The sequence below is a fragment of the Hippichthys cyanospilos genome, chromosome 6, assembly GCF_059441005.1.
Source record: "Hippichthys cyanospilos isolate Australia breed blue-spotted pipefish chromosome 6, RoL_Hcya_1.0, whole genome shotgun sequence".
In the NCBI taxonomy this organism is placed as follows: Eukaryota; Metazoa; Chordata; class Actinopteri; order Syngnathiformes; family Syngnathidae; genus Hippichthys; species Hippichthys cyanospilos.
The window spans coordinates 10454615-10468804 of record NC_142374.1 but is presented as its reverse complement, the minus strand read 5'-3'; the positions used below and the strand labels follow the sequence as shown (position 1 = coordinate 10468804).

The window sequence follows — 14190 nt, the reverse complement described above, 5'->3', positions numbered from 1 at the left end:
AGGGATTTAGCTAATGAGACAATGCTAGTGTTTGTCCAACGACTGGCTCGCTCAGCTTGCTCTCTCGCTTGGTTACCACTTGGTTACGCGTGCATCACGCATGGTTGAAGAGAGAGGAAAAGAGGACAGCCTGATCCAGTCTGTGTGTGGGATGCGCCGACAGAGGTAAGGATCCCGTTCTCCTTGTCGTAACGGAGGAAAATGATACTGTTTGCTCGTTTTGTCAAACTTTGCCAGAAAAAAGGGTCGGTGGCCTAAGGTCTTGGACATAGAGGTTGTCCAGGGGTGAGGCAACCCTCTCTGTGTTTTGGCACGGTCACTTTTCTCTCTCTCCATGTGAATGGAGCAGGGCTGAAAGAAAGTTGCACAGGAAGAGGCTCAGGCAAAAGCATGTGCAGAATGCGGCTGGGATCCAGCAACAAAAACAACAGTTAGGAATAGATGGAGAAAAAAGACAAAACATTTGAGATGTGTGAGAAAGAAGTAATAAAACTATCGTCTCGATCCTTGTTTGAAAACAATAGTTTACTGTGTTGAAAGAGTAACGCTATTATGACGCTTAATGGTGTTAAAAATAGAGGCAGAGTAGAGGTGGAGATTAAGTCAGATTAATTAGAGAGATGAGGGAAGAGGAAGTCAGGGGAGGAGATGGAAGACAATCTGTGAAGTTTAGCCAAGTTTCTAAATGATCCTATAGTAAAATGTTTATGCCTCTAGGACTATTGTATATACACTACATAGAATACGCTCAAATACAGTGCATAGAATACATTCAAAGCTCCACATGGCAAGAAAAATGACTTATAAAACAGTGATTTGTGTTGAAAGTGCTGTCAAATTCCTTATCTCTTTTTTATTTTTATTTTGGAATAATTTTGTATAAGTTTTTAATCTCATAAAATCATATTTCCTGTATGTTTTCCATTCAAGATAGAAGTGAAGAGCTCGTGCAGTGGCGTGAGAGAGAGAGCAAAAAGCAGAGGGGCTGGCCTCCATACCGAGTCGTCATTGCTGGTTTTGGCGAGAACAGGAAAAAAAAGGCATCTGCCAGTGGGAGGAAAAACAGCAGCCACTAGTGACAATCAAAGACCCACTGAGCTGCATTAGTGGGACTGAGTGGAAAAGGAGAGGGTTGAGTTGACCATTTGGAGCTCAGTGCCAAATTGTGGACGGGAAGAGCAAGAAGAGGAGGAAATAGGTGGTGGCCAACAAAGGGAATTGTGGGCCTGGAGCCCAAACGCAGAGGATGGCGGAGAACAAAATAAGGTATTCTTTGTTAAGTTAAACATTCCTTCTGCTGTTATTCCAATTCCTTGTCTGATCATTACAGAATCAATTGGTCTGACGTGAGAAATCTGTTTAATTTAAATCCTCTCTCCAAAGAATAATCTGTTTCCTTTTTGTTATTTTGAGTTTCTGTTTAGCATTTTGATTCAGCGATATTATTTGAATTACCCCAATGAGACATCACTAGTTCAACTAGTCTGAATTGTTATTCGGCCATGTGTGGGGCCTGTGTTGACAGCTGTTTGTAAATGTTTGTGTGCATGCATGTGTCCCATGTGTCTATATGTTGATCCCTTTGCAGTCTCCCTGCTAAGCTGATTAATGGGGGCGTGGCAGGCCTGGTTGGTGTGACATGTGTATTTCCGATTGATCTGGCCAAAACTCGGCTACAGAACCAGCAGGGCGCTCAGGTTTACAAAGGAATGTGAGTATGGCCTCTCGAGCCAATTGATATCAAAATCAATGTTTTTCCTACCTCAGAATCCTCAGTGTATGAGTGCATTCTATCTCTGTACTGTCTTAAGTTAGCAATCCACCAACGACTGCTTTGTCACATGAATCACACAGAATCTCTTCAAAACTAAACAGACTAGGCCCAAGTTTTTTTTCAGCGCTTGAGAAATCTCAATGGAAAATCATGATCATCATTAAAGCATGTGACTAACCACATGCATGTTTTGTTTGGATGTAACTGGAGTCACTAATTATGCGCATTTTTTAATGAGGGAATGTGACCCAAAAATGTGAAATTTGAAAAATGTGCATTGGTGTCCTTATAAGACCCTGAATTTTCTGTGTGGTGGGCAGCAGCACTGCCTTGTGATGGGTGTGGCTATCCTGTGCTCAGCACAAGATCCAGACCACAGTTTTCCACTGTGACTCAGAGATGGAAAACTACTCAGAACAACTTATTCCCTTCAATGCCCAATCGTAAAAGTTGAATTGTGTGCTACCAGCTCAAGATAAACAGGTTAACTGGTTCAATTGTCTGTAGATTCCAGGAGATCATTGTGTGTTTACTTTAAGGCTTCATTTTTGTGATGCCTATAACATTTGTTTGGACAATCTTGTACATACCTTGCCCATGGGTTTATACTGTGGAACATTCAAAATGGTACACAGTACTTTTATGATATTGTTTGATGTTTCCAATCTGCTCTAAATTAAAAACATTATTTAGGTTAGGCAATCATCTAAACTCAATAACTGCTAGGACATTGTCAGTAGACAAGACCATTTACCATAACAAAAATAGCAAAAGTGAAAATCGATCATGTATTCCTGAACAGTGTCAAGATGGTTATCATTACACTTTTTTGTCTTTGACATTCCCGGTACTTTTCTGTGATGGCATTACCAAAAATAAATAAATGAATAAATAAATAAATAAATAAATAAATAAATAAAAAACCCATAAGAAAACACATTAAAATGTTATCAAACAAATCCTTAACCATACATTTTTTTTAAATGAAATTACCATATTAACCGGACTATAAGACGCACCGGTATATAAGGCGCAGCAGCAAAATATGAGCAAAAAAATTATTTTTGTCACGGATAAGCCACACTGGACTACAGTATAAGCCACAGGTAATAACATGAGATATTTACGAAAAAACATGGTACATGGAAGTTGATAATTTTTTTTTTGTTATTTAATTTTTTTGGAATTGTCTGCAAACAGCAACATCCTCTCTTTAACAGACGGAACATGCCTGCATGTTTACTCCCAACATATTTATAGAAAACGGATGGATGGATATTTTCAACACTAACAGAATACTGTTAGTTAAATAGCGTTCAAAATCAAAATCAATACTTCAACGGCATCTTTTTTTTATCTCCTTTTGTTTGATAGATTATTTTAGTGAACATAAAAGCACATTGCACATAATTCATATATACAATCATAAATACATAACAAAATCATATATAGGCTACTGTGTACTGTATATAAAATTGTATTTTAGTGAACATAAAAGCACATTGCACATAATTCATATATACAATCATAAATACATAACAAAATCATATATAGGCTACTGTGTACTGTATATAAAATTTACACACCACATTCTCTTATTCAATTTAGACATATATATTTTTTAAAATATAGTTTTAAAACTCCTCATGCACAGCCATTGATTAACATATTTTCAGTTCTATTTCATAGTTGTTCCATAAATTGAAACCTGGAACAGATACACACATTTGCTTGCTGGGGGCTAGCAAAAAAATAAATAAAAAAACAACAGATAAGCCGCACTGGACTATAAACCGCAGGGCTCAAATCATGGGGAAAAAGTCGTGGTTTATAGTCTGAAAAATATGGTAAGTTTCTCAACATTTGCCTACGTTTGATGTGATTTGCAACATGCTGATGGTATTTGTTGACTTTTGAAGCACATTTAAATGCAGATTTATCGACAAATTGTATGACTGACTGTAAGACCCGCTGAAGTGCTTTTACTAAGGCAATGTTATTTCTCTTTTGTCATACCAGGTGGGATTGTCTAGCTAAGACAATACGCTCAGAAGGCTATTTTGGATGCTACAGAGGTATTATTTGCGTTTCTAATGCCTGTGACAAACAAATATATACTGTAGCTGAGACTTAGCATACATTGGTGGCTAATTGTGACCTTGCAATTCATGGTAGTAAGCCATAAAATATTGCGCTGGTGCATTCTATTTTTCTAGTGGAGAGTGAAGCGCTTGTCTCTCATTGGCTTGTTTGACTCCACCAGGTGCGGCGGTCAATCTCACTCTTGTCACACCGGAAAAAGCAATCAAACTGGCAGCTAATGATGCTTTCAGACTAAAGCTCTCCAGAGACGGGTAACCTTTCACATCATCAATTTCATTGTTAAGTTTGTTCGATAAAAAGGATTCAGTCAGGTGTGTAAATATTTGAACAATGTTCTTATACTTTTGTAATTGAATTAAATTAAAATAGACAACGTGTGATTGAAGTGACATCTCAAAGCTTTAATTTAGAAGAATTTGCAAACATTAATTATTATAGAATCATTTGGTGATTAGAGACATTTTACTGAGTTTAGAATCTGTTTAAATTCCCTGGTCAAATTCACCAAAATCATATTAGACCTGCTGCACCACATAGTCTGAGCAGGCCTAAATCAAGTCCGACTTTCTGCCACAAAGTTTTCACTCAGACGCATTCTGAAAGACATCCCCTCAGTGCACTGGAATACCCTGCTTGGCGGAAATCAAGATGACAAATTAGCAAACATGCGGTGAGCCTTGCGCTGGTACGAAACCATGGCAGGTAAACCACCTACAAAAATAGACTCCCGTAGTAGGTAAACAAATAACACATGATTGAAGAATGGGCGGCTCAGTGGCAGAGTTGTTAGCACATCCGCCTCATAGTTCAGAGTCCCGAATTCAAATCCAGCTCGTTCCGGCCTTCCTGTGAGGAGTTTGCATGTTCTCCCTGCGCCAGCATGGGTTCTGTGGGGACTATTGCGATGGCCATCAGCAAGCCAGCAACCCTAGTGAAGATAATCGGCTACAGATATCGGATGGATGGATGTTTGAAGAGTCTAAAATAATAAGAAATACCTTAAAATATGATAATTTGATGTTATGCTGATGCTTTTTATATTGTTTTGTCCGTAGCCATTTGCCCCTTTGGGGAGAAGTTTTGGCAGGGTGCGGGGCTGGGACATGCCAGGTGGTGGTAACCACTCCCATGGAAATGCTCAAAATCCAACTACAAGATGCAGGGAGGCTTGGTGAGCGTTAATGCAGCTACTGTATTTAACCGTATATGTCAACAAACGTAGACAACGAGGGTAAAATATTATTTTCCCCAACAAAATGACTTCTAAGGACCATAGTCTGACATAAGTATGATTTCTGATCAGCTGCACAGAGGAAAGTCCCAACACCAGCTCAAGCTGCTGTTCCTGGTCCCGCTCCATCATTTGCGACACCACAGCCGGCCCGGCCCACTCCCGCCCTACGGACATCTGCCACCAGCATCACAGTGGAGCTGTTGAGAACCAGAGGCCTTGCTGGCCTGTATAGGGGAGCAGGAGCCACCTTAATGAGGTTCTACACACAAGCACTCACACAGGCCACTGCGTATCTGCACAATATAACCCCTTTGAACTTGTGCTAGCATTATATCAGCATTAAAAAGTAAAAAAATAGATAGATAGTTATTTACGAATGTTATTATGACTTATGCTTATCACTCAAAGATACATGAACAATTCTTGCAAGTTAGCAAGAAATGTTTTGTTTTTACGTAAACATCTAATACAAATGTAGCACAGATTTGCACACTGCGGGATTTAACCCATTTCAACCCATTTGTGACCGTAAAGACAATTCCATTTTATGCAGCCCTATAAATGATTTTTAAGTCATTTTTCATGAAGTACTGAAATACTACAATGTGTAGATGAAATGTGTGCAATGTCACATTTTTAGAGAATATTGTCACATGACCAGAGCTTTTTACTTTGTGGTTGCACTTCAAGAGAAAGATGACAGCGTCAAAGCTCCCAAACAAAAGCTTAGTAAAGTATGTTAAAATAAACATAGAACAGATATATTTTGTACACATGATCTTTAAGATGACATATGCATTTGCATTTACTCAGATTGGTTTGGTGTGTTTGCACAATGAGTAATTACATTGCTGTGACCGGTCATAAAACACACTTTTTCATCAACTATTTCGCTTAAAAAAAGTCCTTCATCATTTCAAAGGGATACCATATGGCTTATGATTTGGATGTTTTCATGTCCAGGAAAAATGTGGGCTTAAATGGGTTAATGTTTTTTTTTTTTTTTTTTACTGTTACAATCCACTTGCAAGGAAGGCAAGCTTGATGTGTATGGCGCTGAAATACACATTGCCTTTCCCCATTTAACTCATTAAATGCCAAAAACAACTTAGGTAGTAGTTTCAAATCAAAACATTCCAGTGCCATGGTCGAGATAAGTGGAAGAATTTGAATTGTTTCTGCTCCCGTTCAGCACCCTCATTACTTCTTTGATTGGTTCTGTATTACGTAACAGTGTTTCCTGACACCTCTTATCAATGTTGACCGTTAGATTCCCCGAGCTACAGTATGTCTGGCTGCTACCTATGTTAAAGTGGGAAAAGATCACAGCTTTTTCCACGTTGGTCATAATATTATTCTCATTTCTTTGTCACTGACAGGGTCTATAGTTTTTTTTTTTCTCAACTAAAACCTTCCCAAAAAACATTTTTTTTAGGGATGTCCCTTTCTCAATGATCTATTTCCCCTTGTTTGCCAACTTGAACGCACTGGGGAGGGAAAAACATGGAAGTCCAGGTGATGTACAGGCACAAGCTCCTTTCTGGCAGTCCTTTGTGGCGGGATGCTCTGCCGGCTCAGTGGCTGCTGTGGCTGTCACACCACTGGATGGTGAGTGGAGAAACGAGAAAGAAATCATGAATGCTGTGCTGTGTGACATTGGGTTTATTGCTCAACTAAATATTGCCCATTATACTCGCTAACATTTAACATCATGTCCGGATTTTACATTATAGATTGAAATTTAATATAAATTTAATCTCCAATCCTTATTAAATTCATCTACACGTTTATCAATATTTGTACTAATTGTAGCTGTGTCCAAGTCTCCACTCTATCCCACTGTTAAATATGAACTGACTCAAATGTTATTCACACACATATATGAATAATGGAAATCTATTTTAGTATGCACCACAAAGGAACAGTGATTAGAATATTTGCTTCTCTAATTGCGAACTCTAGTTTCCTCGTTAATTCCAAAAGCAGGCACATTTGTTTAGGCGAAGACTTTAAAATGTCTTAAGCCTTGAATGTGAGAATGAATGCTTCTTGTGTATATTTGCTTTGCGATTGACTGGCCAGCTACCTGTCCAGCGTGTTCCACTGCAAACTATTACTATTACTATTACTACAATGACATACTAGATTGTACTCTATGGCAGTCAATCAAAATGAAGCATTATTTATTATGTTAAAAATTTTCAAAACATCTTTTGCACAAGATGACAGTAGTTTGTAAATGTGTACCTGAAGTTGGGCTGGGAGAAAGGAAGATCAGAATTTTAACTGGGAAAGCTCTCTCGATCCAGAGAACTGGGCCAAAGTATCTGGCGAGTAGTAATGGTGGCAGACACTGGATATACAGTGGATATTAAAAGTCTACACACCCCTGATTGAATGCCATGTTTTTTTTAATACGAATAAATGAGATAAATTCATTCTCAACTTTGTTCAGCTTTAAAGAGATCTATAACCTCTAACTTATTTTAGATCTGTGAGAGGGGGAGGAAAAATAATCTACAAAATAATGTGGTTTCACAAGTGCGCACACCATCTGATAACTGGGGATGCACTTGTGTTCGGAATTAACCATCATGAATAACAAGATGAGAAGAATACTGGTCATAGTGGCAGCCAAAAGGCAACACTGAAAACTGAGAACTGAGAAAACCTTTCACGTTTCCCCACTTGCTAATACAAATAAGATTATATTCTATAATAATTGTAAAACTGTATAGTTTTTAACATTAACAAAGAAAGCTGCAATATAAAGCAACTTATATTAACTGCAAACAAATATGAACTGCTTTTTACAGCATTTATACAGATTACAAGTTAGTTTAAAACAGAAAAAAACAACAACTGCATCAAAGTGCCTGAAATTAAAAAGACAAAAAAATGTCCTTTTCTTTTTAACTTACAATTCACATGGAAAAAAAACAGCCTTTTTCATGGGCTCATTTTTGACTTACAGAGATCAACCTAAAACGGACTACAGCTTTTATAGGTAAACTTATTCATACTTTGAATGATCTTTCAAATGTTTAGGGAGCTAATCATAATTCACATCATGTATCAAAATCAAATTATGAAGCAAGCAATCCATTTTACAGTTCAATTAGAATTATACTGAAACAGTCCTCCCATTTTGACATCATGAGACAGAAATGACTCTCCATTGTGATGCTTCAGATAGAATGTTCTCAGAAGGGAATTGATTGGTCATCTACAGCAGTATATATATATATATATATATATATATATATATATATATATATATATATATATATATATATATATATATATATATATATATATATATATATATATATATATATATATATTACAGAAAGACTGAACCTGTTACAGATATGTCTACACATGGATTTGCTTGCAAATGTATTGGTCATTTCATAGCTCAAACAGCGGTTGCAAAATTTTGTCCCTCGGCTATTTTTTTTCTTAAAAAAAAAAAAAGGACATTCAAGGTTGAGGAAACTCAAATTAAATTCCTTGAAAAGGGAATAATGTATTTTGGGTTTCAGTACTACTGGAGTAGTTCGAGTTGTTACACCTGTCATTGATTTTGTCATCTGCACAGTGATAAAAACTCGACTGCAAACACTGCAAAAAGGTGAAGGGGAGGACACCTACAGAGGAATTATTGACTGCACACGGTGAATATTTTACAATCAGTTAGTGATCCTGTAATTTGTTGTTCGTCACTATTAATTACGTGTTTTTGTAGGCGAATAATGCAGCGAGAGGGGCCATCAGCATTCCTGAAGGGTGCAGCATGCAGAGCACTGGTCATTGCTCCCCTTTTTGGCATTGCACAAGGTGTCTACTTTCTTGGTGTCGGGGAGGCAGTGCTGGGATTGATGGGATAAAATCAATCAACAGGCCTTGTTCCACAACCTATGTGTTGACCCAGCGGCTCACACTCTCCCGTGTTATCAAGGTTTGCAACATGCAGGCAACAGGGTTCATTTGGTCAAACAGGGTCCTGTGCATTGTATGTGTTGTGTCGCAAGATGATTTGAGTTTACATCTGGAGTTATTCCTTAACCCAAAAGAGATAATCTTGTCTGGTTGCTAAAAATATTTGCTGTATTTTATTCAGGCTGCTAACAGTTTGTTTGGTTCAAAATCATCTAAAGTAAGTGATCTTGCACATCTCTTTTGCATAATACATCACAAAAAAAAGGCCTTTCTTTACCTGCCCTGTAATATATTCTTCCCACTCTATCCGTGAGGTCCGAGTTGTTATCTTGGATTCCCTACTTGGATTGGGAAGTCCTGCCTGTCAGTAGGTCATTTGTTAATCTGTTGGTAATGATTTAATCCCTGTATTAGCGTAAAATATACACACACGGAGTTCACTTCCGGCCTAAAAGCGACACACACTCCTGGGCCACTGTACTAAAACCTTGCTTCCTTCTTCACATCTTCAGGTTTAAAAATAAATCCAAAATAATGGGACCAAATACTACTGCCTAACAAATTGTAAAAATTTATGGAAAATATAATAAAAGCCTTATTATTGTTAAATGTAAAGAAATGGTCAGAACATGATATGACCTTTGCTGTTTAGGATTTTGGTAGTATTTTGGACCTATTTCACACATACACACGCGCACCCACACCCACATATACACACACACATATATATATATATATATATATATATATATATATATATATATATATATATATATATATATATATATATATATATATATATATATATGTATGGAGGCAGTATTTTTAAATTTTTACAAATTGTAAATAAAGATGCACACCAACTTTTTTGAAATGTGCTCATTTATTACTTTGGCTTGAATGTTACATACTGTAATATAAGCACACTTTTTGATCGTATTCAGTTGTATACATTGTAACACTGTTAATTCCCATGAAAAAAGAAAAACATTTGGCACATAAGGCTGAAATTATGTAAATTTAAAACAGGGAGACCCCGGTTAAAAGTATGGCACTTATGGCAGCTATACTTGTTGTCACTAGTACTATGCATGGATTCCACCTGTGTACAGACTGCAGCCTTCAAATCCACTGTTAATCTGTGAATTTGCGGTTGGGGTTGGCGCCAAATAAGGACACTCTGATTTCAGGCATCATCTGTTGAGAGGACAACCAACTAACATGTAACACATCATGAGTCCAAGATTCATTTGAATAAATATATATAAAACAAAACAATCAAAATACTCCCTTTTAATGTATTCATGCCCTTGTTTATCAATAGCACAATGCTGTGTTTTCTGGATTACATTTGTTCTTGCACTACTTTGCCTTCGCCTTTTATATCTCATTTTGTGTTTTATGTTTAACTTTTGACTTTTTTGACTCCTGACCTTGAGTGACATACACTGTGCCCACATTAGATTGTATAGGAATAATATTGAGTTGGCATACTTCAACATATTACAGATCAAATTAATTTCATATACATGTCACAAATCTGTATTAATAAAAAGGTTATAAGAAGGATTTGTACACAAATTAAGTGTACAGTAATTATAAATCTGAAACCTGTTGAGTGTATGCAATAGAGAATTATCAAAATTGAGCCTTGTTTCGATTGATCCAGATCTGACTTTCACCGTTCATACCAATTCAATCACAGCCGAGGTGTGAACGCAACAGTTTTTTTTTTCCTTCTTACGTTTATGATTGATCTTTTGAATGGATTTAAAAAAAAAAATCATTAGAATATTTTACACTGGTATGTTCTTTTGCTAATTTTAGTAAGCTATCTTGTATTTTTGTAATTTGTTATTAAAAGTCTTTAGTTGTTTTATTAAAAGCTTTCAAATGTACTTTTAATCAGGCGAATCATACTGAGTTACATTGTGGGTGAAATGCGCGATCGCTTGTTAATAAAGCTGCCTTGCTTTGCCTTGCGGGTGCGCGCCACTCCTAGAATTATGTGGAGTTGGGTGCCCTCTCCAGGCGAAACATCGGAATACCTACTTTGTATTAATTTATTTAATTTTTAAGAAATACAGAAAAACGTAGACGGCCTTCTTTACCTGTTGTGCAAGAAGTTCTAGTCTATTCTCCAAAGTGTTGGATACTTTTATCTTCCCATTGTCATTATACACCTCTACTCCTCCGCAGCTGTAAAAACAAACATTCATGTGTTCGAAAAAAAAAAAACAAGAAAGAATGAATGAAAATCAAAAAGTATCCCCTATTAGAAAATTAAAGTGTATGAAATGACGGGCGATTATTGAATCTTCTTACATGCTTGATGATAGAAAATGGTCCTTGTCGATTTTGACAACAATGTGCTTTTTCACAGCCTCTTTAAAAATGGGAATATTCTTATTCACTGCAGCCTATCAACAAACCACAGACATATGACGTTGACTAAAAACTACATGCAATAAATACACAGTTTGGGAATTCTTCTTTCACCCCACATTTCTCAGCTCAACCTTACCTGAACCATCTCCACATCCTGCTGTCGACATCGAATGATAACTTTCTCTTCCAACAGCTGGTAAAAACCCTGCACATTAGAGGCCTACACTCAATAAAAAGGCACATGTGAACAACGTTTTCATCGATAATCAAAATTCCCTCGGGTAGGATGTGACCCAACTAGTTATGTTGAATGTTTGTAAAATAAACCTACAAGGTAATTCAAGACAATAAAATGATAAAAGGTTAGCAAGTTGCAATGTACCAAATTTAATTTAAGGCTATTGCTTCGACTCTTTTGTCTATTTTTTGAGTGTCTATGACACTGCCCCTGGTTCTGAGTACCTGAATGTTCATCAATGTTTATTACACATAAATAAACATTAAGTTAGGAAACCTGCCTGCACATCTGTGTGGTCATAGAATTGAGGGTTACAGCAGAGCAAAGACATCATCACCCCCCCCCCCCCCCCACACACACACACACACACACACTTTTTCTTCCACTTTTCTTCTTCTTTTTTTTTTTTTTTTTTACCTGAAGCACAAGGCCTTCCAACAATGTGGAGTACTTGGGAGGGTCCTGAGTAATCTCTGCAAGTCTTTGCCGGGCCTCCATCAACATATCCTGGGATGCATGCGGTTAGAAAAAGTTCAAAATGAAATACAGAGTTATGATATTCTGAGTGATGAAAATTTCAGTCATGGATTTACTGTGCGAGATGAACAGACTTTTGAAAATTTAAGAGAAACAGCAAGACCGCTTACCGTTATCATATCATCACGGGCCTTAAGCACTTTCAGCCTCGCTTGATTCATCAGGTTAGACATCTGGCTATGGGTTGTAGAAAATAAAAGTAAACAAAAGCACTCAGAGTGCATAAGTCCTTCACCATTCATCACCAATGAAATCAATGAGTGAATATCTCTTATTTTGAAAAGCAAGAGGAGGTCAAGTTTAATCGAGATGTATTTTTTTTTTCTGAAAAAGATCCTATGATATTAATGTTTAGTTGCTTTGATTAGACATGACAAAAATTTATAAGAGAAATATATATATAGTTGTTAAATCAGCAGTGTGTATAAGATCCATATAAATCCTGTTTTTGATTTTAAACCTCTGAGTCTCTAAATAATATAATAAATTCATTTCCAGTCATATGAGACTGGACAAAACCTTATTAAAGTTTTTCCAAATGTTTTGATTTTTGAGAATCGGAACATTACTTACACAACATAATCTCCAGGTCAATACATCAAACACTGTTGACAGAAGGTTGCAGGCAAACAAACAAACAAACAAACATAACACAACAGTTAAACAGCACTCATGCAGCTGTTTAGTATTTTAAAATGCAGTTTGTTAGTACAATAAGATGTGGGAAAAAATAAACAAATTTTGTAATATAATTTTGAAGGTCAAATGGTTAGCTCACATCGGCATCGGAGCGTCAGGGTTTGGTTCCCACTAAGGGATGGGGTGAAAGTGAGTTTAAATTGTCATCTGCCTATATGTGCCTCGGGATTGAGCTTTGACAATTCAAGGCCTTTTAATCAATGTCTCCTGCCTCCAGCTCCCCATGACCTGAACAGCGTAATTGACAATTTCAAAAATAACTGTCTGGGAGTATGGATAATTAAACTCATTTTATGATATTAGACATCGAACATTGTTATGTGCTGGGTTGGATGTAAAAATAAGTTAACTCATTCACTTGACAGCAACATAAATGAAAAATACATTTTCACAGGCCTTTACACGGGAATACAAAATCTGACCATTCAGAAAAAGAATTCAAAGCAGAGAGCATTTTCAAGCGCACAGCTCGCTCATAGAAATGAATGCTTTTGACAAATCACTCACATTTTCTTAAGTTGTTCTATCTGCTTTTCCTTCTTCTCATAGTATTCCATTATTTTCACTCTCTGTGTTTGGACCAAACGACCTTTCTCGATGTTGAACTCTTCCTCTGCCTGAAATCAATTGAGCATGTGACAACTGTTTACACGGCATTTCAGCAATGAAAAAAAAAGCAAGTACTAGAAATGAGGAGAGGTGGGACCTACTCTGGCGTCAATTTCCTCAACCTTTTCATTGGCCTCTTGCTCAATGAATGCCATCATGTGCTTTATCTGTCACAGACAAACGACAGACTTGTCAAATTGAGAGACTCGTCTGGTCGAACTTTATAAAGTTGATTTGTATAATTCATAATACTTTTTAAGCGAATGTCGTTATTTGGTGGGATATCCACAAGTGTCCGCTGTAACGGTAGTTCAAATGTTTTTACCTTTCATTAAACTTTGGCCTACTTTTACGTTCGGGTCTCCTGATTGTCGTTACCTGTTTTTGGACGTCAGCGTCTGTTAGCGCCATGTTTGTTGTTGTTTTCCCAAAAGTGTTTAAAAAAAATCGAGATTTCGCGACAACTTGTGGAATCCCGTTTGCGCTGGAGTACAAGTTAGTGCTTCCGCTCCCTTCAAATCATGGTTAATGTAACCAAGGCCGGATAGAATTTCCGGTGTGTAGTTTCAAAATGAAAGAAATGAGTGACATGTCCCTTGTGAATGAGTTAAGCGCGAGAGATTTCATCGCACTTTTTATTTTTTCAAATGAAATAAAATAATTTTA

At 36.9% G+C, this 14190-nt stretch overlaps 2 protein-coding genes across 3 annotated transcripts; one reads left to right on the top strand and one right to left on the bottom strand.

Annotated features, from left to right (window-relative positions):
* On the top strand, positions 1 to 11104 carry slc25a18 (solute carrier family 25 member 18). 2 transcript variants are annotated; one of them, XM_088416786.1, is made up of 10 exons: positions 1 to 165; positions 931 to 1266; positions 1589 to 1711; positions 3794 to 3849; positions 4038 to 4128; positions 4933 to 5048; positions 5181 to 5367; positions 6547 to 6719; positions 8713 to 8788; positions 8860 to 11104. In XM_088416786.1, exons 2-10 carry the CDS (start codon positions 1247 to 1249, stop codon positions 8999 to 9001), a joined length of 984 nt encoding a protein of 327 aa, XP_088272912.1. In that variant the 5' UTR covers positions 1 to 165; positions 931 to 1246; the 3' UTR covers positions 9002 to 11104. The 2 variants fall into 2 exon arrangements, with proteins under 2 accessions (XP_088272912.1, XP_088272913.1); XM_088416787.1 differs by having other exon boundaries at positions 74 to 165; positions 935 to 1266.
* Positions 9924 to 14050, bottom strand: atp6v1e1a (ATPase H+ transporting V1 subunit E1a). Its single transcript, XM_088416788.1, has 9 exons — positions 13903 to 14050; positions 13626 to 13691; positions 13423 to 13532; positions 12327 to 12393; positions 12097 to 12186; positions 11578 to 11646; positions 11379 to 11473; positions 11165 to 11252; positions 9924 to 10250 (listed from the first exon to the last, which is right to left on the bottom strand). Exons 1-9 carry the CDS (start codon positions 13933 to 13935, stop codon positions 10188 to 10190), a joined length of 681 nt encoding a protein of 226 aa, XP_088272914.1. The 5' UTR covers positions 13936 to 14050; the 3' UTR covers positions 9924 to 10187.
* Between the last annotated feature and the right edge of the window lie 140 nt (positions 14051 to 14190).

Bases quoted from the DNA above. Each gene is read 5' to 3' on its own strand.
- atp6v1e1a (XM_088416788.1), bottom strand. From the start codon at position 13,935: ATGGCGCTAACAGACGCTGACGTCCAAAAACAG. The intron at 13,692-13,902 runs GTAACGACAATC...TGTCTGTGACAG, and splicing joins ACGCTGACGTCCAAAAACAG to ATAAAGCACATGATGGCATT. The intron at 11,647-12,096 runs GTAAAAAAAAAA...TCTAATGTGCAG, and splicing joins TGGAAGGCCTTGTGCTTCAG to GGTTTTTACCAGCTGTTGGA.
- slc25a18 (XM_088416786.1), top strand. From the start codon at position 1,247: ATGGCGGAGAACAAAATAAG. The intron at 1,267-1,588 runs GTATTCTTTGTT...ATCCCTTTGCAG, and splicing joins ATGGCGGAGAACAAAATAAG to TCTCCCTGCTAAGCTGATTA. The intron at 6,720-8,712 runs GTGAGTGGAGAA...TCATCTGCACAG, and splicing joins GGCTGTCACACCACTGGATG to TGATAAAAACTCGACTGCAA.